Source organism: Tursiops truncatus, chromosome 13, assembly GCF_011762595.2.
Source record: "Tursiops truncatus isolate mTurTru1 chromosome 13, mTurTru1.mat.Y, whole genome shotgun sequence".
In the NCBI taxonomy this organism is placed as follows: Eukaryota; Metazoa; Chordata; class Mammalia; order Artiodactyla; family Delphinidae; genus Tursiops; species Tursiops truncatus.
Window position 1 is genome coordinate 29,666,152 of NC_047046.1, and position 24,244 is coordinate 29,690,395.

The 24,244-nt window shown below is 41.3% G+C and overlaps 1 protein-coding gene across 6 annotated transcripts in view; it reads right to left on the reverse strand.

Annotated features, from left to right (window-relative positions):
- Window positions 1–672: 672 nt before the first annotated feature.
- RALBP1 (ralA binding protein 1) overlaps window positions 673–24,244 on the reverse strand; it is a 44,117-nt gene continuing 20,545 nt past the window's right edge. For 3 of the 6 annotated variants that reach the window (XM_019920644.3, XM_019920645.3, XM_019920646.3), the window contains exons 2-11: window positions 21,854–22,148; window positions 19,456–19,914; window positions 15,689–16,038; window positions 14,124–14,285; window positions 13,000–13,131; window positions 7,741–7,848; window positions 2,218–2,339; window positions 1,854–1,977; window positions 1,344–1,646; window positions 673–1,100 (exon numbers count right to left, since the gene is read on the reverse strand). In XM_019920644.3, coding sequence (XP_019776203.1) covers window positions 894–1,100; window positions 1,344–1,646; window positions 1,854–1,977; window positions 2,218–2,339; window positions 7,741–7,848; window positions 13,000–13,131; window positions 14,124–14,285; window positions 15,689–16,038; window positions 19,456–19,914; window positions 21,854–22,097 — 2,211 coding nt within the window. In that variant the 5' untranslated portion in view covers window positions 22,098–22,148 and the 3' untranslated portion in view covers window positions 673–893. Of the gene's footprint in view, window positions 1,101–1,343; window positions 1,647–1,853; window positions 2,098–2,217; window positions 2,340–7,740; window positions 7,849–12,999; window positions 13,132–14,123; window positions 14,286–15,688; window positions 16,039–19,455; window positions 19,915–21,853; window positions 22,149–24,244 lie in introns of those variants that run through there. The other 3 variants (XM_073790527.1, XM_073790528.1, XM_019920649.3) reach the window with 3 other exon arrangements.

A 24,244-nucleotide genomic window follows, 5' to 3' on the forward strand; every position in this document is an offset into this window, starting at 1 on the left:
AGACGTGGTGGGGTCAGGACTACGGCTGACTCCAGAGGAAAGCCATTTCCTATCGCTCAGCCTGGTCAACTGGGCACCCAGCAGCAGTTCACCCGGCCCCTGTGGACACTGACATCTGAAATCTTGTGTAAGAGCATAGCTACCCATCCATATGGCTTTTTCAGGCAAAGAGATGCTTACATTCTAGCCCAAGCAGCAACCCACGACGTTCTGTTCTAGTGGCAGGTTGGAGAAACAAATCCTCTGTGTGGATGCCCCGGGTCCAGGCAGCCGCTCCCACAACCCAGTGACAAGCATCTGCTGATCCCAGGCAGCAGGAGCCGGGTGGCTGTGGTGACCCTGGCCGGCAGGCAGGCTCCGGAGCAGCTGTGTCTGCAGCTGCACAGGCTGCTGTGGTGACTTGGGCCCGGGGTGTGGGGCAGGGAAGGTCACCCCCGTGAGAGCCACTCAGGCCAGTCGGGAAATGTGAGGCGGCTCCCAGGACAGAATCTGCACCACGGAGGCGTGAAGGCACAGGCGAGAATGGCGGGCAGCAGAGACCCTGGAAGGGGACACGGCACGGGCAGGAGTGAGGCTGCCTTGTTTGGTTCCCCCTTGAACGAGAGAAAAATCCTGATTCTGCCGTAATAAAAAGGAAAGAAAGACGATTTTTGGTTTAAAAAGAAGCCACTCAAGGGTTAAAATAGTTATTTTAACAAAGGAAATTAATCTTCAAAGAAGCTGACACTAGCTGGAAACTCATCTGTGCCCGACAAGCCCGCACCGCGTGCCGCTCTGTCCTCGTGTCACCTGCGGTGAGCACCGCCCGCGTGGAGGAGGCATCTTTACAGTGGGGACAGTGGAGGCGGCGCTGACGGGGCTCCAGGCCACTGCTCCGGACGGGCGGGTGGCGCTCAGATGGGCGTTTCCTTCCTGTCCCTGCCGGGCGAAGGCCGAGGCTGCTCTTTGCCGCTCGGGGGCGGCTCCCTGGCGATGGGCTCGGGCTCAGCCTGGGGCTCAGGCCGGGTGCGCTGCAGCTGGAGCAGGCGGAGCTGCACCCGCAGCTCGATGATGGCCTCACGCTCCTCGTGAATCGCCTGGTTCAGGTGGTTGTTCTTGATCTTGAGGGACAGGGACAACAGTGCTCACATCAGCAAGAAGGCTGCGGACAACAACTCCCGCTGACCACAGAAACCTGGCGCCACACCGGAGCTACCCGCCCTCAGTCCGTGAAGTCCAGGTGACGCCCTGCCCCACAGACCTCCCTCCTCCAGCAGGGGCAGCTGCTCAGCCCTGCTCGCTCGGCGCCCTTCCCGGGTCCCATCCCTTCCTTTCCTGCCCACTCCGAACGGCCCTGTGCCGACCTGGTGGGCGGCCAGATGGGGCGGGGGCCCTTGTTCAGACCAGGGGGCTGTTCCCTTCATTGCAGCAGCCTGACCTACAGCCCGAGCGCTGAAGTTCTGGAGGACCGTTTTCCTGCTCAGCATGTTCGTATGCTCTGTAAAATGCTGAGCAGGACGAGGTGCTGCCAGCTGGCCCGTCTCCCACGGCCCCCTGGCCTCGGCCCGCAGCTCTGGGGAGAGGACTCCCGAGCTGGGATCCGGCGTGCAGGTCTGTCCTGGCACCTGCCTGAGGGAGGGGAAGCCGCCCACAGCCCTCGGTCTCCTCTGTGAGGAGGGGAGGGCGAGAAGGGAGACTGGTCAGCGTGCTGCCGGCTCCCCACACTGTGTATGCCCTGCACGCTCCCGGTGGGACGCCCCCCAAAGTCCCCCTCCTCGGCCTGCCCGTCGGTTACCGACGGCAAGCAGAACACGTCTGCCGGGAGCCCCGCGCTTGCCATGACTTCAGTGCAGCCTCGGGTCCCCCGCGCCCACCTCCAGCTCCTCGTTCTGCCGCTGCAGGTCCTGCAGGATGAGCTGCAGCTCGTCCTCGTCCTCGCTCTCGCTCTCGCTCTCTGATGAGTACTCCTCGGTCTCGCTGCGGCCGTGCTGCTGGCGGCTGCGCGGGGGCGGGGACAGGGCGGGAAGCGCGTTACCGGCCAGCAGAGACAGGCCCGTCGTCTGCCTCTAGACTGACCAGCTTTCCATGGCTGCACTCGATACTGCACCGTCCTTAAGACTTAATAAAGAAGAAACTGAAGGGTCACTCTGACGCCTCCACACGGAAGGCTGAGCGCTGGCCACCTGTGCTCGCGCCGCAGTCGGCATCCCTGGAAACCAGCCCGCGGCTCTCCCTCACCTCTGGATCTCGGCGATCTCCGCTCGGAGGCGTTCCATCTCTTCTTTCTCCGAGGCGATCTGTCGGCGCAGGAACTGCTCCATGGCCAGGAGCTCCTCCTGTTCAGTCAGGATCTCATTCTCCTAAATAATGACCACTGGTGAACACCTTGAAGAGTCTGAGTCTAGGAAATGTCACTCTTTTGGGGTCTCCTGTCACCCTGAATTGTTTCACCCCATACACTAACACAAGTTATGGGAAAGCTTGTTGTACTGCACACCCAAAAAATACCCCATTTCCCTAATGTCAAGAAAAGGCTTCTTTGAGAAAAGGTAGACTAAGTTGTTTGGGAGGAATGACTAGATTTTTCTCAAGACATAAAACGCCACTTAGGAATCCTTCTTTTGCAAAGGCTCTGCATGCTGCCAGCACACTGGGCACAAAGCAAAGTTCAAGTGACTCCGTGTGTTTTTGCTTCCCAGCCCTTTCTGAATGCCTTCCCACTGAGAAATCTATTTTAGGGCCACAGTGGGCTTTGACAGTGTCACTAGGAAAGAAGGACCCAGGAGATGAGAAGCTGGTATCAGCATCACCTGAAAGTAGATCTAGTGATGGAAAGATGTTCACAGAAGGAATTTTTCCTCACCACAAGCCACCATCTTCCTCAACCCACATCCCCAGAGATAATATTTAAAAAACAGTAAATATTCTCCTTTAACAGAATACGCATTTCTAAAACTGATTAGCTCACCTAAGGGGATATAAATCCCTATCTGACCAAGATCTAGCTAGCCCTTTCAACCTACTGAAAAGAACCAAAGCAGACAAAACTTAGGAGGTAACAGAGATGGAAAGCTACAGAAATTAGCTGGAGGCAGCAAAGGTCTACAGCATTTTTTCCCAAACTAACAGGTAGCGAGAGGATAAGAACCTGTGATCAAATGTGAAAGACGCTAGGGTCAAATTCTAAAGTCAACTACCCAAAGCCTCCCATGTGCATAAAGACTCTCTCTCGGAGATGTGATATCCATATTCCCCAGGTGTTTCCAAATGCAGAGAGGCTCATCCTTTACCTCAGTGCACTTAGGAAAGCTACTGTTCCAAGAAATACCAGACTGAAAACTCTGAAATAAAGACAAATTTGGGACTTGATTCTCTCTTCAGGGGAGAAGAGTTATACGTCCCTGGTAGGCAAAACAATGTATTTTCAGAAGTGACAAAAAAGGATTGAAACTTGTAGGGCTTTAGGTATCCCACATACGTGAGTTTCTGGGAGCACTGACTATGCTGTCAGAGCCTAAAACTTCATTCCTTTCTGGTTAAACTCTGGGAATTTCCAGAACAGAATAAGGTTGAGTGAGAAATTCAGAAAGAAAAGAGCTCATCTTTAGCTCTCTGCCTGGAAATACAGTAGAAACTCAAGAGCTCTTTGCCAAATTGATTAATGAATAATCGAACAATTCATCTCCAACAACTGACTTTCACCGGCAGAGAATAAAATATCTAAAAGGTGTTATTAGCAACGACTATCAGCTAAAATCTGTTACATTTCAAGGATCTCAAACTTTGTGACATCAGGAAGAACAAATTTAAAATACTGAAGTCCAATCTCATTAATATGGAATAACTAGACTAATTTGTAAATTAGAGGAAATACCTGTAACTCAAGACCTGTGTGTGAGTGAAATGAGATGAAATAAAACAGCTAGAACAGTCTCCAGTAAGAAGCAATCACTCAGTACAAAAGGTAGTTTCTTCCTCCAGCTGAACATTTACGCAAACACTACATAAAGGTAGGGCCAAATAAATACAACAAGTAAGCCCCTCTAAAACCTCTAAATCTTCTCATAAGTTTGGTTAAAAGATTCATACCTCTGTAGTTGAGCTTCTCAAATTATAATATAAAATGACCATCAGCAGTCTGGCAACACACTCCTGAACAACCAATGGGTCAACGAAGAAATCAAGTATTATCTTGAGACAAATGCAAATGGAAGCACAACATACCAAAACTTAAGGGATGCAGAAAAAGCAGTTTGAAGAGGGAAGTTTATAGTGCCAAATGCCTACACTAAGAAAAAAGATTTCAAACAGTGTATACCTCAAGGAACTAGAGAAAGAACAAACTAAACCTAAAATTAGCAAAAAGAAGAAAATACTAAAATCAGAGCAAAAATAAATGAAGTGGAGACGAGAAAAGCAATACCAAAGGTCAATGAAATGAAGAATTGGTTTTTTAAAAGATAAGCAAAATTGACAAACCTTTACCTAGATTTAGAGGGGACTTAAATAAAATTATAAATGAAAGGGAAAACATTACAGCTGATACCACAGAAATACAAAGAATTATAAGATACTACTATGATGCCAACAAACTAGATAACCTAGAAAAAATGGGTAAGTTTTTTTTGTTGTTGTTGTTGTTTTGAGTCCCTCTATTTGCCATTTCTTCCTGGGTAAGTTCTTAGAGGCATTAAAACCCACCAAGACTGAATCATGAAGAAATAGAAAATCTGAACAGACCAATAACGAGTAAAAAGATTGACCCAGTAGTCAAAAACCTCCCAACCAAGAAAAGAGCAGAACCAGATAGCTTCATGGGTGAATTCTACCAAACATTTAAAGAAGAATTAACACCAATCCTTCTCAAGCTCTTCTGGACAATTGAAGAGGCAGGAACATTCCCAAACACATTTTACGAGGCCAGCATCACCCTCGTGCCAGAGCCAGATTACACCACAAGAAAAGAAAGAGGCCACTATCCCTGATGCACACACATGCAAAAGTCCTCAAAAAACATGCTAACAAACCAAATTCAACAATACATTTAAAAGATCATACACCACGATCAGGTGGGATTTATCTCTGGGATACAAGGATGGTTCAACATAACACAAACCAATAATGTGATATACCACATTAACAAAATGAGGGATAAAAATAGTATTGTCACAAAAGATTCAAAAAAGCATTTGACAAGATTCAACATCCTTTCATAATAAAAACTCTCAACAAAGTGAGTACAGAAGGAACATACACAGTGACATGATATGCTCATATGACAGGCCCACAGATAACATTATACCCCAGTGAAAGGCTGAAAGCATTTCTTCTAAGATCAGAAAAAAGACAAGATGCCCATTCTGTTCAATATAGTACTGAAGTCTTAGCCAGAGTAATTAAACAAGACATAAAAGGTATCCAAACTGTAAAGAATTAAAATTGACTGTCTGCAGATGACATGATCTTATACACAGAAAACCATAAAGATTCCACCAAATAAGTGTCAGAACTAATAAATTTAATAAAGTTGCAGAATACAAAATCAACATACAAATATCAGTTGCATTTCTATATGCTAACAACCATCTCAAAAAGAAATTAAGAAAACAATTCCATTTACAATAGCATTAAAAAAAGGCAATAAATTTAGATATCCCACGTTCATGGATTGGAGGAAATAATGTTAAAATTTCCATACTACCAAAGTGATCTACAGATTCATTGGAATCTCTATCAAAATTCCAATGGAGTTTCTCACAGAAATAGAAAAAACAATCCTATAATTCATACAGAACCACAAAAGACTGTAATAAATAGCCAGAGCAATCTCTCTCTCTCTCTCCCTTTTTTTTTGCCAAAGCAATTAAACGAGATGAACAAAGTTGGAGGCATCATTCTACAATCAAAACAGTGTGGTACTGGCATAAAAAAACAGACGTATACACCAATGGAGCAGAACCGAGTCCAGAAATAAATCCACACATTTGTGGTCAATTGATCTTTGACAACGATGCTACTACACAATGGAGAAAGGACAGGCTCTTTAATAAATGGTGTTGAGAAACTGGTTTTCCGCATGCAAAAGAGTGAAAACGAATCCTTACCTTATCTCACTCCATACACAGTAATCACCTCAAAATGGAGTAAAGACTTAAATATAAGACCTGAAACCATAAAACTATTAGAAGAAAACATAGGGAGAAAGTTTCTTGGCATTGAGTCTGAGCAATAATTTTTTAGATATGACCCCAAAAGCACAAATATACAATAGACAAATGGGACTGCATCAAACTGAAAAGCTTCCACATAGCAAAGGCAACAAAGGAGTGAAGAGACAACCTATGGAATGAGAGAAAATATTTGCAAACCCTACATCTGATAAGGAGTTTACATATATATAAAGAACTCAAACAACTCAATAGTAAGAAAACAAACAACCCAATTAAAAAATGGGCAAAGGACCTAAATAAACATTTCTCAAAAGAAGACATACAAATGGCCAGATATATGAAAAAATGCCCAGTGTCACTGATCATCAGGGAAAAGCAAATCAAAACCACAATGAGATAACACCTTCCACCTGTCAGAATGGCTTTTATCAAAAAACAAAAGATAACAAGTGCTGGCGAGGATGTGGAGCAAGGAAACCCTTGTGCTGTTTTAGTGGGAAGGTAAATTGATGCAGCCACTATGGAAAACAGTATGGAGGTTCCTCCAAAATTACAAAATAGAACTGTCACATGATCTAGCAATCCCACTTCTGGATATATACCCAAAGTAAATGAAAACAGGATATTGAAGAAATATCTGCACCCCCATGTTCACTGCATTATTCACAATAGTCAAAATATGAAAACTACCAAATGGTCAATGGATCAATGAATAAAGATGTGATATATATATATATATTTATAATACACATGTATACACACACACACACACACACATATATATATAAACATATATAAAAAACATAGGGACTTCCCTGGTGGTCCAGTGGTTAAGAATCCATCTCGTAATGTTGGGGATGCCAGTTCGATCCCTGGTTGGGGAATTAAGATCCCACATGCCACAGGGCAACTAAGCCCACGCGCCATAACTAGAGAGAAGCCCGTGCACGCACTGCAACGAAGCGAAGAGCCCAAGTGCCGCAATGAAAAATCCCGCGTGCCACAACTAAGACCCGACACAGCCAAAAAAACAAATAAATATTTAAAAAATAAAACACGTAAACACATATACACACACCATGAATATTAATCAGACATAAGAAGGCAATCCTGCCATTTAATACAGCATAGATCAACCTGGAGGACATTAGGCTAAGTGAAATAAGCCAGACAGAAAAAGACAAATACTGTACGATCTCACTCATTTGTGGAATCTAAGAAAAAGTCGAGTTCATAGAAGCAGAGAGTCGAACAGTGGTTACCAGGGGCTGGAGGGTGGGGAAAATAGGGAGGTATTGGTCAAAAAATACCAAGTTGCACTTAATGTTGAATGACTAAGTCTAGAGATCTAATAATGATGATGATAGTTAATGATACTGTACTGAATACTGGAAATATACTACGAGAGCAGACTTCAGGTGCTCTCATCACAAAAGAAAGGTAACTGTGTGAGAGGATAATGTTAATTAGCTTGATTGCAGTAATCATTTCACTATGTAGAGGTGTATCAAATCATCATGTTGTACACCTTAAATATACACAATTTTTATTTTTAAAAAAAGAATCTTACAAAATAAAAAGTTTAGCTTACCTGGGCAAGAAGAATATTTATGACTTCCTCATTTTCATTCATTTCTTCTTTGGAAACATCCTCTTTTGAAAGACTGGCTATCTCTTGTGCAATCTTGGTTTCACACTCCTGTCAAGTGAGAGAAATGAAAAGCACTGGTCAGCCTACTGTTAACACATTCAACAAATTCACACCATCACCAGTCCAGAAGTTTCCTTCTCACCTCCTAGAACTGAAAAAATAAGAGTGACACAGTCAGCTGAACCATCTGGACATATGGGCATCTGCTAACTGGGCTTTGAAAATAATGTGTGCATCTCAGTTTGTGGCTGCACTGGAAGAAAAATGTTCAATTTTAATGTGCTCACCATTTCCAGAATGCTCCCACATAAATTACCTTCTGTAATACTTTCTTTTCTTTGGAGGGGGTTGATTTTAAGCATACAGTTCAACTGGTTTTGACGACTGTATACAGTCAAGTAACCACCGTCACAATCACGACACTGAACATCTCCATCACCACCAAGTGCCCTTGGGCTCTTCCACCATATGCTGCCCCTGGCAACCACTAACCTGCTTTCCACTGCTCTGGTTTTGTCTTTTCTTATGTTTCATATAAACTGAATTAATCAGTAAGTAGTCTCTTTTATCTGGCACATTGCTAATTTTGATTCGTCTATTTTGTCGTTTGTATCAGTAGTTTACTGAGTAATATTCCATGATGTGAATGTACCCCAATTTGTTCATCCATTCACCAGCTGATGGACATTTCAGTCCTTTCTAGTTTTGAGCAATTTTAACAAGACCTGTTATGAACACTGTGTATTTGCTTTGTGTGGGTATATGCCTTCTTCTGTTAGATAAATACCTAGAAGTGGGATTGCTGGGTCAGATGGTAACCTCATGCTTAACTTTAAAAGAAAATTCCAACTGTTTTCCAAAATGATTGAACCAAGAGCAATACAGGAGAGTTCCAGCTGCTCCACATTCTTGTCAACACTTGGTACTTTTAATTTTAGTCATTCTGGTTGGTGTGTAGTAGTATCTCGTGATTTTAAGTTCTATTTCCTTAATGACTAATGATGTTCAGCATCTTCACATGTGCTTATTTACCATCCATATATAATCTTCAGTAAAGTGCCTGTTCAAATTTTTGCCTTTTTAGAATTGACTTGTTATTGTAACAAATGTACCACTCTGGCAGGAGATGCTGATAATGAGGGAGGCTAAGCATGAGGGGGGAAGGGGTATATGGGAATTCTCTGTACCTTTCCCTCAATTCTGCTATGAACCTAAAACTGTTCTAAAAAAATAAAGTTTAAAAAAAATTGGTTTGTCTTGAGAGTTTTTTATACATACTAGTTCAAGTCCTTTATCAAGTGTGTTTTTTGCAACTATTCTGTCAGTCTCTGGCTTGCATATTCATCTTCTTAGTATCTTTTGAAGAGCATGTTTTGATGAAATGTAATTTACCAAATTTTTATTTCATAGTTCAAGGACCTTGTGTCCTATTTAAGAAATCACTCAAACAGCTCATACAACTCAGTAACAAAAAAACAAAAAACCCAATCAAAAATGGGCAGAAGGGCTTCACTGGTGGCGCAGTGGTTGAGAGTCCGCCTGCCGATGCAGGGAACATGGGTTCGTGCCCCGGTCCAGGAAGATTCCACATGCTGCGGAGCGGCTAGGCCCGTGAGCCATGGCCGCTGAGCCTGTGCGTCCGGAGCCTGTGCTCTGCAACGGGAGAGTCCACAACAGTGAGAGGCCCGCGTACCGCAAAAGAAAAAATAATGGGCAGAAAACCTAAATAGACATTTCTCCAAGGAAAAAATACAGATGGCCAACAGGCACATGAAAAGATGAAATCATCATCACTAATTATTAGAGAAATGCAAATTAAAACTACAATGAGGTACCACCTCACGCTGGTCAGAATGGCCATCATTAAAAATCTTACAAATAATAAATGTTGGAGAAGGTGTAGAGAGAAGGGAACCCCCCTACACTGTTGGTGGGAATGTAAATTGGTGCAGGTTCCTCAAAACACTGAAAAATAGAGCTGCCATAATGATCCAGTAATCCCACTCCTGGGCATATATCCAGACAAAACTATAATTCGAAAAGATACACCACTATGTTCACAGCAGCACTATGCACAATAGCCAAGACATGGAAACTACCTAAATGTCCATCAACAGATGGATAAAGATGATGTGGTATATATATAAAGGAATATTACTCAGCCATAAAAAAAGCCATTTGCAGCTACATGGATAGACCTAGAGATTATCATACTAAGTGAAGTAAGCTAGAAAGAGAAAGACAAATACCATATATATCACTTAGATGTGGAATCTAAAACATGACTCAAACTTATCTACGAAACTGAAACAGACTCACAGACATAAAGAACAGACTTGTGGTTGCCAAGGGGGAGAGGGGTAGGAGAGGGATGATGGATTAGGAGTTTGGGATTAGCCGATGCAAACTAGTATATATATAGGATGGATAAACAACAGGGTCCTACTGTATAGCACAGGGAACTATATTCAATATCCTGTGAAAAACCATATGGAAAAGAATATGAAAAAGAATATATATACTTATAACTGAGGTACTTTGCTGTACAGCAGAAATTAACATAACACTGTAAATCAACCATACTGCAATAAAATTAAAAAAAAAAAAAAATCACTGCCTAAGCCAAAGTCAGTAAGATTCTTCTCCTCTGTTTACTTCTGGAAGTTTTTTTAGGTCTTAGTGTATGATTCATTTGGAGCTAATTTTTGTATATGTTGTGTGGAAAGAAGGAAAAAGTCAGCTTCTTCTTTTTTTTTTGCATATAAATATCCAATTGTTCCAGCACCATTTGTTGAAAAGAAAAAACTTCCCTAGTCAATTGTCTTAGCATCTTTGTTGAAAATTAACTGCCCATACATGTATTGGTCTATTTCTGGACTTTCTTTTCTATGTATCTATCCTTATCCAATACAGACTGTCTTGATTACTATAGCTTTACAGTCTTAGTATCAGGTAGTGTGAGCCCTCCAATGTTGTCCTTTTTCAAAACTGTTTAGGCTATTCTAGGTCATCTGTATTTCCACACAGATTTTAGAAGAGCTTGTTAATTTCTACCAAAATCACCTGTTTAGATTTTGATTGGAATTGAACCCACAGATCAATCTGTAAAAACCTAACATCTTAACAATATTGAAATATAAATATATTTTTAATTTATGTCTATTTTTTTTAGGTTCACTATCCAATAGTTCATTGCGAATATACAGAAATACAACAGACTTGTACATCTGATCCTGTATGCTACAATGTCGCTAAAGTCATTCGATTTTGTACAGACTCCTTAGGATTTTATATAGAGACAATCACATCATCTACGTATAATAAAGACTGATTTCTCTCCAATCCATATGCCTTTTTTTCTTGTTTTAGTGCACTGGCTAGAACGACCTCCAGTACAATGTTGAATAGAAGTGGTAAAAGCAGAAAGCCTTGCTTGTATACCCAATCTTAGAGGAAAGCATTCAGACTTTCACCATTAAGCACAATGTAAATCAGAGGTTTTTTCTGTTAAGTGCCCTTTATCGGGCTGAAAGGCAGTGACTGCGAGTTTCTGTCATGAGTTAAGTGTCAAATTCTGCCAAATGCTTTCTCTGCATCTACTGACATGATATTGTGCTTTCTTTTTCCTTTTTTTTTTTTTTTTTGTGGTATGCGGGCCTCTCACCACTGCGGCCTCTCCCGTCGCAGAGCAACAGGCTCCGGACGCGCAGGCCCAGCGGCCATGGCCCACGGGCACAGCCGCTCCGCGGCACGTGGGATCCCCCCGGACTGGGGCACGAACCCGTGTTCCCTGCATCGGCAGGCGGACTCCCAACCACTGCGCCACCAGGGAAGCCCTGCTTTCTTATTTTTAGTCTGTTAATATAATGAGTTATATTACTTCTATCTTTAAAAGTCATTTATTCCTCAAAGTTGAAATCAACTTGATGGAACCTTTGGAGCACTTTGTGAATTAATAAGCAGACACGAAAAGACAGCATCAAGAAACTGGCAAAGTAGAGGTAATCCATCCCTTTCTATATTGGCTCTGGTTTGCTATGTCACAATTCCTTTATCCAAGAGAGATGCAGGAACAAGAGAAAGGAAGCCGAGCCCACGTGACCCTCCCTGTCCTGGGTCAGAGACCCTTCATTAAAGGCTGATGGGCAATGCCACATGGTGGACAGTGACCACAGGAGGACTGGTTGGTCTGTCACTAAAACCTGATTCCAGGCCGAATCATGAAGGGAATAATTAATCAAAAACAGGCACTGGAAGCAAAAGATAGATAATCTGGCAAGTGGGGAAAAAGGAAGAAAAATACACAGAGGGTGTCTGCTAGTCCTAGAGTGCAGGTGTAGAAACTCCATCACAGCTTCCTTCCTGACAAAGCTATCCCCACGTAAGTGCAAACTGCTGCCCTCGAAGCAACATGGGTTGTCTTGTCTTTTAGCAAAACCACAACTGCGACCCACCATGGACCATGCTGTCCCACTCGGACAAATGCTAACTCATGTTCCTTGGAAGTGGTCTTTGGACCCTGGCATTGAATCTGCACGTGGGTTGTAAGAGGGTCCAGAGATTTGGGACCTCAGCCTTGGCGTGGCCGGAAACTCAGAGTCCCAGCGCCAAGCAACACACACTAAACTAGAGGCAGACCAACAGTCTGGCTCACGAACCCCAAGCTCATCATGAGGCACACGCCTCCCTGCCTGTTACCAGGTAAAGAAAGCCCCTCTTGATCTTCGGTACCTCCATGTGTTTCTGACTCAAAGCCCTCAAACTCCCCTGCAGTCTTTGAAACATATCACCATCTGACTGCTTCTCACGCCTGGAAAACTGTTTACAGGTACAACCAAGCAGGAAATGACAAAACATCTTTTCGCCAAATAGTCTGTTTAATTAAAAAACTCAACTTTCTAAATTAAATGAAGCATTTCCCTCATACCAAGCTGAAGGATCAATAATCCAGAACTAGAAACATGTGAACAAATCTCCCATCAGGGAACTTCCCCTCAAAAGGTATTTACACTGGGTTGGCCAAAAAGGTCGTTCAGCTTTTTTTTTTAAAACAAAAACCCGAACGAACTTTTCAGCCAACCCAATATAAATTGGGTTGTACTTTAAAAAAACAACTTAAAATGGTATATAAAAGATTCCAGTGCACTCTTTTTACATTTCATTATAAACATGATGTGCCAAAATAATAAATTTACTCACTTGTCTTTTAGCTTCTCTCAGTTTTCTTTTGAGGGCTGTCAAAATTCTTTGTACTTCCCATAATCTTTCCTCTTTAGATAAATCCTTTATCCCACCCTGCAGATCTCGATGTAAACAGTTCAAAAGAAACTCCTAGAAAGTAACACACCACACACTGTATAGGATTCCATGTTTTGTCATTTTAAAATAAAACCACATGCAATTTCTAAAAATGCAGAATCTACTTTTCAATTATCATTAAAAAAATGACATAATGCATGAATTGTTTTTTCAAGGTTATGACTGAAAAATCATCTTTATTTTTTCTGCCTGAGCATTGGGTTCTAATCCATCAATTTACAATGGTTCCCAGTAGTCAATTCACATCCCTTTCCCCAGCACATCAACTACTAAGAAATGGGAGCTCAGAGCAGACAAAAGGGAAGAAAGGCAAGCAGGGATTTGATAACTTGTATGCAAACAAAAGATGTAATAATTATCAAATATAAGTAAACGCCTTAGCCTTGAATTTCTTACTGAGCTTGCCAAACACACACAACCAAATGGCACTGTTTCAGTAGCACAGTGGGAAAACAAAGGATTTGGGGTCAAATCCTGGCTCTTCAGCTTAGTAACCAGGTGACATAGCATAAGTTATTTAACTTCTCCAAATTTCATTATTCTTATCTGTAAAATAAGGCCAATAAAGCAGCCTTGTCCAGATAAGCTAACATTTTTGGACTGCTTACAACATACCTGGCACCATGGTGAACATCTTTAACGCATTATTTCATTTAAGGTAATCTTCACATCAAACCTAGGAGAGGACTCATTTTTAAATGCAATCCCCAAGGCTTAAGGAGGTTAAGCAACATGCCTAATTAGGAGCAGAGCAAGAATTTAAAGCCAGGTCTTTTGATTTCCAAACATGTGCTCTGTCCACTATTATGTTCTGCCTTAACTGGCATGAAATAGTGCCAGATGGGAAGTTCTGGCTTCAGTGTGCCATGAAGAGTGTGCCTGACACAGCTCCAGACACACAGGAAGTGTTCATGGAACAGGAGGCCATCGTTCTCAGCACTGCAGTCTCCCATGGGGTCAGAGCGAGGGCTGGCTCTGGAGGCTGGGAGGGGGGCTGCACACACCTGTCTTCTGATCTCCTCCTTGATGCTCTCCTGGGTCTCGGGCAGTGTGGGCATCGTGGCCATGTTAGACCATCGCAGAGGTTTCGTCACTTGCTTCAGTGTCACATTTCCGAAGAGCTCTTGCACGTGTGTGAAAAACACATATAGGACACGATTGCTAATCTAAAAACAAAAGAAAAGATTTGCAAGAAAAATATTAAAATTATCATTTCATTTCATTTGTGTCTGTTGCCTAAGTGCATCCTCAGTAGTGACTAGACATGTTTTGCTAATTAGTGGCCAATTTAAAGAAGAGAATGAGAAAGTATGAGTTAAGTCATGGACTCAGCACTATGAGGAATTGTGGGGAAAAAGCCAAGAATTGGATGCAGAGGCTGATGATCATCAATCTGTTCTGTTTTAGCACCATAACATTAATTGATTTTTTAAATCTTATGTTCTTTATTTTCAAGTTACTGTGATACATTTTAACACATGCAACTGGATCTACTAAGGAACAAAGGAGCCTGCAGCTGCAGAGCTGGGCTGAGTGTGGTAGCCCCTGCTCCAGAGACGAATGCTTCTGGGCAGACTCCAGAGCCCGTGTTTAAATAGATGCTCCAATGCTAAGAGACCAGGACGTTACGCTGGCTAAAAAGTTAATACAAGAAATTATTTCCTACCTAAAACTTATTCTGACAACACACCTGAATCTTCTGTGACACCAACATCCCTACTACAGTTATATTAAGTAACAATGTAATATTTACCAAATTCTGAAAACTTGACTAATATGAAATTTGAGAAACATGGTGCTTCCAAAATATAATCAACGAGCAATGAAGGAATCTTCAGTGAAAGAAAATACACTCTTACATGTAACAGTGTGTTATAACAGTGACCAATAATAACCTGGTATATTGGCTAAAAAGCTTAAAATAAAAACTATAACCCCATCTCATGTTTTGCCCTTTGTTCTTGGCCTGACTGAAATATCAGTAACTCCAATTAAAGGAAAACACATGCTCTACGCAAGCACCAAGTGAGCAGCAGAAAACGAAGGCCAGGAATTTATGTTGTAAAGAGACACCAACTAACACACCACCCACCTCTCTGAAATGCCTCCTCAGATTAAGATTCTGTAAAATACTCTATATACACCTCTTCATGAAGTCCTCAGGTCAAATCCCTGACCAAATGAATAACGTTAGGGCCCCTTGAGCCTGAGTCTGTATGTGTGTGCGATATGACTAAGCAGTAATGCTATTTGAGGAAGTAACTGAAATCCTTAAAACACTGCAGATGAACTGTAACTGCAGGTACCTCGGGCTCCTCTTCCACTAAGGACAGATCACTGTCATCAGGAACTGCTTACAAACCACACCAAAGACTGGACAATATTCAAATTTCACAGCTGCAGCTAAAAGGCCGACATGCTCATTACCTTACATGCCAACACTGTCCACACTGTGAAATAAAAAGGCCAACATTCAGGCTAACCCCTTACCCACCGTCCCTGGTTCACTGCTTGGTATGTGACTCAGCAACAGGAAACCCTCCCTACATCCCCAGGGCCGGCCGTGTACCTGGACAGTCGGGCTGAGCACTATAGAAATGTTCTGGATGTTCATTTTTGTTTCCAGCTCCTTGGCAATAACGTGGTCCATGTGCATGATCAGCCAGGAGATCAGCAGACGGTTACACTCAGGCAGCTCCTCCAGCAGGCGCTGGAACTCCTGCACCTTCTCGCCCTCTGAGCTCCGCCCACAAGCCTCTTCAAAGCGGGGCAGCAGCTCCTTGGTCAGCAGGTTCTCGGGCAGGTCCCGCAGGTATTGCTTCAGCAAACTGGCCACAGTGTTAGGCTCATACTCTTCCAAGTTTGGAGACTCCTCTCTGTCATAGGCTGCTTTCAGTTCATCCACCTTGGATTTAATTCCTTAGAACATTCGAATTCAAAAGAGAAAGAAAGTATCAAGAAAAAAAAAAGAAATCCAACACACAGCTTTCTTCCCCACTGTGCCTACCCCTGGGGGAGATCAGAGAAGGGCCATCCTGACCATATGAAGTGTTAATCTGCACACGGTTCATACAATTCCTCCATTAAAGCAGATAAAAGACTACACTTAGAGGACGAATAACCAAAAGCTAAATGATAATGGACAAACTCAATACTCAAAACAAAAGTCATAGTAACCACAGAAACATCAAGCAAATATGCCAATCGATTCAGGGAAAAAAACTTGTTTTTTATTTAAAGATAGGTAGGTAAAAATTCAGGCAAAAATTAAACTACAATCTAAGCATATGCCTTGTTCTACATGAGCGGCCAACTGCTTTTCCTAACTAGTCACAAGACTGACAACATAAAAATACAACTCAGTACATACAAGCACGTTGCAAAAAGTTGTGGGTGACTACTCTTTTATAAGTAAAAATTGTATCATAAATGCAAAAGGTGAGTTCACTATCTAAACAAACTCTTTGAAAATTATTCATTACATAATACCCATCTAATTTCTAAGTTTAAGTTCTTTACATGTTTTCTTAATCTGAAACAGGGTTACAATAAAAGAAAAGTGAAATTTTGGGTTACTAAAATCGAATTGTTTTGCTTTTCTTACTGGACAGAAACACACACAAATGTTTTTCAGACACTAAGTATTTTAGATTTTTAGTCCAATGTGCATTTCAGTGACATAATTCAGTGACACTGATTGCTCATGAGAACACAAGGTAGCTTTCTGTTGTTTTCGATACTTAAAACTTTAGGCCAAGATGTGGTACTATACACAACAGAATACTATTCAGCTATAAAAAAGAATGAAATCCTGCCATTTGCAATAGCATGGATGGACCTAGAGGGTGTTACGCTACGTGAAATAAGTCAGAAAAAGACAAAATACTTCATATGTGGAATCTAAACAAGTAAAACAAACTATACTTTGAATATAACAAAAAAGAAACAGACTCACAGATATAGAGGACAAACTAGTGGTTACCAGAGGGGAAAGGGGAGGGGTGAGGGGCAAGTGAGGGGTAGGGGATTAAGAGGTACAAACTACCATGTATAAAATAAATAAGCTACAAGGATATATTGTACAGCACAGGGAATATAGCCAATATTTTACAACTATAAATGGAGTATAACCTTTAAAAATATTGAATCACTATGTTGTATCCCTGAAAGTTATATAATTTTGTACATCAACTATACTTCAATTTAAAAAAAACTTTAGGCCAATTACTGGAAACAAGCCACAAACTAAGGCTGACAGATTGTAACGGTAAACACAAACACTCGAGAGTCACCTAGTCTGAGCAGCATTTTACAATCAATAGTGCTTACATCTGGGCTCTGACATTCCTTATGTGAAAACCACTTAATGCCATCACAATAAATCAGTAACTTAATCTAGCACTGACAAAATGAAATCAACAACTCCAAACAGGAAAATAATAATATGAATCTTATTTTTGTGTAATCTTTATTTTGAGGCAGAAAAGTTAGAAAATAATTCCTTTTTTTTTTTTTACTGAGTAAAACATGGTGTGTGATAATTTTAATTGAAATTCTTGACCAAAACCTCCTCTCTCTCTCACATACATTTTATAGATTTGTAATTTTCCCCCAACAGCGCCTGCCCAGAAAATTGCACAAGTGAAAAGTGCACAAATTTCCAGGTACAGAAAGAGCATATGCAAAATCATAGATTAGCTTTAAAACTGGAACTTATATATGGATAAGTGAGAATCAAGAGTTCTCCACCAGAAAATAATACTGTTAGCATTCAAAAAGAAAAGTCACAGCCATAAACTCTGTAGTCCAGAGTGCTGAATGCAGCATTCTGCCAGAGCTTCAAAAATAAATACAGGGGCTTCCCTGGTGGCGCAGTGGTTGAGAGTCTGCCTGCCAATGCGGGGGACACGGGTTCGTGCCCCAGTCTGGGAGGATCCCACATGCCGCGAAGCGGCTGGGCCCGTGAGCCATGGCCGCTGAGCCTGTGCGTCCGGAGCCTGTGCTCCACAACAGGAGAGGCCACAACAGTGAGAGGGCCGCGTACCGCAAAAAAAAAAAAAAAAAAAAAATTGATCAAAGCAGAAGCTTGGCCTCCAAGGAGCCAACAACCAGGGGAGCAGCTCAGTTTGAACACTCTGACACGTGAATTCAGAGAAGGAGTCCCACACCTCCGACTCCAAAAGAATGCAAACATCAAAAATAGGTCAAAGACAAAAGAATCCTTTGAACAAAGCTGTAGGAACTCTTCAGAGAAACTTTCACCTAAAACAAAATTTCTTCACACCTATCAAAATCACGTGAGAGAAGCAACTATGTTAGTACTGTGTAGATCTTTAAAAATCCATCATAAATTTTTCTTAAAAGGCAAGTTTCAAATTCATTTAAATGTGTTTATTTTTATGTAACTAAGGACTTATAAATTCAAATTCAGTGCCTAATTCATTTATCTTATTTTCTATAAAATAGTAGCATTTTAGCCAAAACACTCTTAAATGATAACATGTTATCTGTGGGATTATGTAAAGGTCTCCCCAGTTATCAAACATGCTGGCCCTTTCTTAACAAAGCTTAAATATCAAATCCACCCTCTAGAAATGTGCATGAACCAATTAAATGGAAAAAGTAAATCTAGTCTCTTTATTCTAAATGTGTATGATTTAACTCATCATGAAATACGCATGAGCAACAGTGAATATTATAGCCTCAAGGTCCAGGACCAAGACACTGAACCACAGGAACGTGATGACAACAGCACGGATGCCACACAGGTCAGGACTTGCATCCTACACCAACACAAAGCCACCCTGCTCTGTAAGAAACAGAGTCTTCTACTTTAGACAGCATGCATTTTCCTTGATTTTAGACACCCAATATGAATTACTTTCCTGCCAGTATGAAATGTAAGTTTTCATACACACGGAATGTAGAGAAATGGAACCTCAACTTCACTAATGCACATAAGAGCCGCGCCTGGACACAGAGGTATCCACATCTAAACATTTTAGTAAGAACCTAAACATTTAGCAAGAACACTGTGCATCCCTCAGCTGAACTCAGGAAATACTTAAACGACTGTCAGTAACTGTGTCTTGTGGCCAAGAAGCGTCCTGAACCCAGATGTCCTTCCTCCCTGCTGACCACCCTCCAACGCCCAGCCTCACGGAGGCACCCAGGTGAGGGGCACCACACACACACACACACACACACACAATGAATGAATGAGGTTTAGGACCCGTGTCACAATTTTCCTCACAAGTGAGTATTTGTTCCCTTCCTTTGAAAAGTGGAAGTGAAGCTAACCTTTAAAAACCAGTACATGTGGCGCGAGCCCCATACCTGACACTCTGTAGATGCCTTCACACTTCATGCCATGCTTCTCCACATAATCCACACACTCCCGGAAGACGGCCGGCAGCCGAACGCCGTCGTACATCATGGTCCTCTCCACTGCATCAGCCAGAGGAATCCCAAAGATGGGTTTGAGATTCGGGACATCTATCTGAGGCACCTCTGGCTCCTGAATTGGCTTCTTCTTTTTCTTCTTTTCCTTCCACTGTTTAACCACGTCAGCTGCTGTCAAGTCTTTTGACTTTTTCTCTTTATGTTTTTCCTCTTTGTGTTTTTCTTCTTTATGTTTTTCCTCTTTGGGTTTCTCTTTTATTTTAAAATCCTTCTCTTTCTTTTTAGAAAAGCTGGGCTTCTTGAAAACATGGATCCCCTTGGACCTCTTCATTTTGGAAGGACTTTCGGCTTCATCTCCAGAGCTATCTTCCTGAAAGGCGGCATAGCCTTCAGCTGCCAAAGAAATGCAGGGAGCATGAGTCAGATGTCTGCTGAATGTCAAACTGTCCATTTTCAATGTCTGAAAACAAGACAAAGAAGTGCCACCTGGCCCTAGCTACCTAGCTTTTCACCCCATGGCCAAGCCCTCCTGGTACTCTCAGCAATTCATTCAATGGCTTCCCAGCTAAAATGAGGCGTTGCCGTGACGTCTCCTGACCACAAGAGGGCGACGAGCAGAGAGCCAGTTACCCTTGAAACTGGTTTTATTTTATACACACGTGCAATTGGAATTTCTGCAAACCAAATTATTATAAATAATCATTTATTATCTTAATTTATGTATTATCTACACAGAGGGCTAATGGAGAGAATCCCTATATAATGCACAGCATTCTCTCATCAGCTGAATAAGGCCCTCTAACTTACACTCTACTTAGCTTAGGTTTCTTCATATTTGGTTCCTATAATGTGAAGCAATCTCCAATCATGACACGAAATGCACTACTGTTCAGACGCTCCCGTCATCCCCATCACACTTTGCTCTCCTGTCTCCAGCTGTTAAGTTCTTTCTGCAGATGGCAGCTGGGACTGAAGCCTCATCTGGGGAGAACAGAACCAGGAAACTCCCTAATCTCGGGATGGTGGCCACTTCCCTGCGTCAGAAGCCCTGGTTTCACACTGATAACTGCTTAGTATCAATATTAGAGTTATCCTAGTTTGGTTTCACTGTTCTTTTTTATTTTAACATCTAAAACTCTCCTTTTCTTTAGCCAACTACCTCACAAGCTATTTTATAACAAAAATTAAAGGTATTGCATACATTTCCCTCTAATTAAAGTACCAATACCACAAACCCCACACCAACCAGAATGGCAGAAGTCTTAAGGGCATAATACCATGACAGAAAGCAACTGGAGTTCTCAGACACCACTGGTGGGAATGTCAACTGGTACAAGCACTCTGGAAATTGTTTTGCAGGATCTACAGATACTGAAATGAGCATGGCCTGTGAGCAATTCCACTCCCAGGCACACACACAACAGAAATGCATAAACTTGGACAATGAGGTTCAGAGAAGCACGATTCATAACACACACTGAAGACAACTCAAATGACCAATAACAGTAGAATGGAAAAATAAATTCTAGTATATTAGTGCAAAATCCAGCAATAGAAATGAACAAATTACTGCCATATGGAATAACACAGATGAATCTAACAAACATAACACTGGGCAAAAGAAACTACCCACAAAAGGAAATCTACTTGCATGTACAAAAGTCCAAAATGAGGCAGTGTCCAGATGTGCTGGGCGTCCCCCCTGAAGGGGCAACAGGCAATTTCTAGGATGCTGATGATGCTCTATTTCCAGAGCCTTGTAATTAGCACAGGTGTATCCGTTTGTGATAATTCATCAAGTTGTACACAATTTGTGCATTCTATCCAAATGTTATGCTTCAAATACAAATTAACTTAAAAATACCGTGAAACTAAAATCACACTTACTTAAAATAACTCACCTGATTTGCTTTTAACATGCTAAAAAGCTATGTCTAAATGATTCATCCTTACAGAACAGGAATCATAAATGGAACGCATGGTGGCATTTGCTTAAGAAACCAAATACATACTTTTTTCACCATGTACCCCAACTGGCCTACACAACCTCGCCAAGAGAGTAAGACTGTATAAGGACAAAATTTCAATATTTACTTTTCATACTTTTATTTAAAATTTAAGAAACCTCCACCAGAAAACTTCACCATTTCTGGAAATTCAGTATTTTTATTTGTGAGAATAACACCCTAAAATACAAAAACTGAGATGCAGAAAAATAAAGAAAATATAAAACAAGAGTCTTTGGATATATTTCTACAAGATAGCAGGTACACATAATTAGAGTAGAAATTTATCTAAACTTTAGCTACAGCACAGAGAAAATGGCACTTACTCCTTTTTTCCTTTTTCTTAAATTTTCCTTTTTTCTTCCCATGGTCCTTCTCATCATCAGACACTATATCGGGAGGCTCATGGAGGCTGTCATGGGGAGGCGAGGGCTCGCCCGTGCGGTACAATCCAGGAAACTTAGTGGGGCTGATCTCCTCAGAGCTGGGGGTGCGGGTGAGCCCACTGCCATGCTCCACCCTGCGGTGCTCACCCGGGCTGCTGGTGGGGGGCAGGAAGCACTCGGTCATGCTGCCTCCTTGACGACAGTGAGGAGGGCGTCTGTTACCTGCCCATCACCCCTGCAGAGGGAGAGAGCACATCACAGTCACCCAACGACCACCAAGACATAAGGGCGCCAGACACACACACAAAACAGCAACTAATCTTGCATTTACAAATCAAAAATATTTTTCTTCACAACCCCCCTTTAAAAATAGTTGTTCATTTTGCCATCTCAAGTTACATTCGCGCACCACACATTTCGGTTCTCAAAGAGTTGGTTGAAAGCACTGGATCTTCAAGTGTGAAAAAAATGAACCAAATGAAAGTGGGTTCTCAAAGTAGGACACAGAGTTTCCTCTAAAAAAGAACCCACCATTGTAATGGGCTTCATTTTGGATTGCTATCCAACATAAAATCCTAATTTTTTTTAAGTTATGGCCAAACAACCATGAATAATAAATTAAGAAGACTGTTAATATAACTACACATGAATAGTTCAGTATCAAAATTTATAAACCAATTAAAGTTATATATACAGATCATTAGCCATAGCTCTATACTGCACTGGACAATTCACATGTGGATAACAGCTATTTTATCTTGGACTGGAATTATGTTGAAAGAAACAATGGAACCCTCATTTGCTCAGTCCTAAAATACACACACACTAGTTTCGCTAGAATGGACACTACAAAGAAATGCGGATAAACAACAAGGTCCTACTGTACAGCGCAGGAAACTGTATTCAACATCCTGCGATAAACCATAATGGAAAAGCATACGAAAAAGAATGTATATATATGTATAACTGAGTCACTTTGCTCTACAGCAGAAATTAACACAACATTGTAAATCAACTACACTTCAATAAAAAATAAATTTAAAAAAAGAATAAAAAAACCCAAAGGACAAATGTAAGAAAAGTTCAAGATTTGTTTGCATTTTTTTCTTCATTAGACAGATGGTACACAGTACTGTGTTTAAAAGTTACTTGGATTAGTTCTTATTCCTCTTTAATGCCTTCATGATATTAATTTGAAAAACTATTAGAATCACTTGTTTCTCTTTGCACTCACTTCTAAGGTGATTTTGCAATTTTAAAAATCCACAAACACAAGTGATAAGACTGCTATTTCTGACCATAAACAAAGACAAACAAATGTGTAAAAAGATGTGTAAATTATGAGAGCTAATTTCTCTAAAAAGCAAAGAGTTCTCACAAATCAATGAAAATCTCAACAAATCAAGACACCTACACAAAGAATGTGAAGCAGTTTATAGAAAAATGACTAATATCCACATGAAAATAATGTTCAAGTACAATTACAATTTTAAAAACAAAATAAGGTACCATTTTTCTAACAGCAGACTGGCAAAGAACAAAAAAGGTGATTAATACCAAGTGTTGGTAAGGATGTGATCAAACATTTGGGAGAATATCCACTGATGGCTGAAGTGTAAACCAGCACCATCTTTTTTGAAAACCAATTTGGCAATATCTATCAAAATTTTATTTTTTAATATATTTATTTATTTATTTTTGGCTGTGCTGGGTCTTCGTTGCTGCGTGCGGGCTTTCTCTAGTTGTGGCGAGTGGGGGCTACTCTTTGTTGTGGTGTGTGGGTTTCTCATTGCGGTGGCTTCTCTTGTTGCAGAGCATGGGCTCTACGTGCGTGGGCTCAGTCGTTGTGGCTCGTGGGCTCTAGAGTGTTGTGGCGCACGGGCTTAGTTGCTCCGCGGCATGTGAGATCTTCCCAGACCAGGGCTCGAACCCGTGTCCCCTGAATTGGCAGGTGGATTCTTAACCACTGCGCCACCACGGAAGTCCCTATCAAAATTTTAAATGTGCTCTCTTTGATCCAAGAATTCCTCTTTTTAGGAACCTATCCTTCAGATATACTTTTACAAGAATTCAAAGATGTGTACATGAAAATACGCATTTTAGCACTGTGACAGCACAAACAACATAATCTAAATGGCTATCAATGGAAGATCAGTTAAATTATGATTGATCCAAATAATGGAATATAAACTCACACAACATGCAACTTCTGAAATAGTTAAAAACTGTTAACTCTTGGAAGTTGTAAAAGGGGGGGGAGAGAAAGATTTCTTTATTTTATCCTTTCTACATATTTTGAGCCTTACCATGCCCATCTATTACTTGTATTAC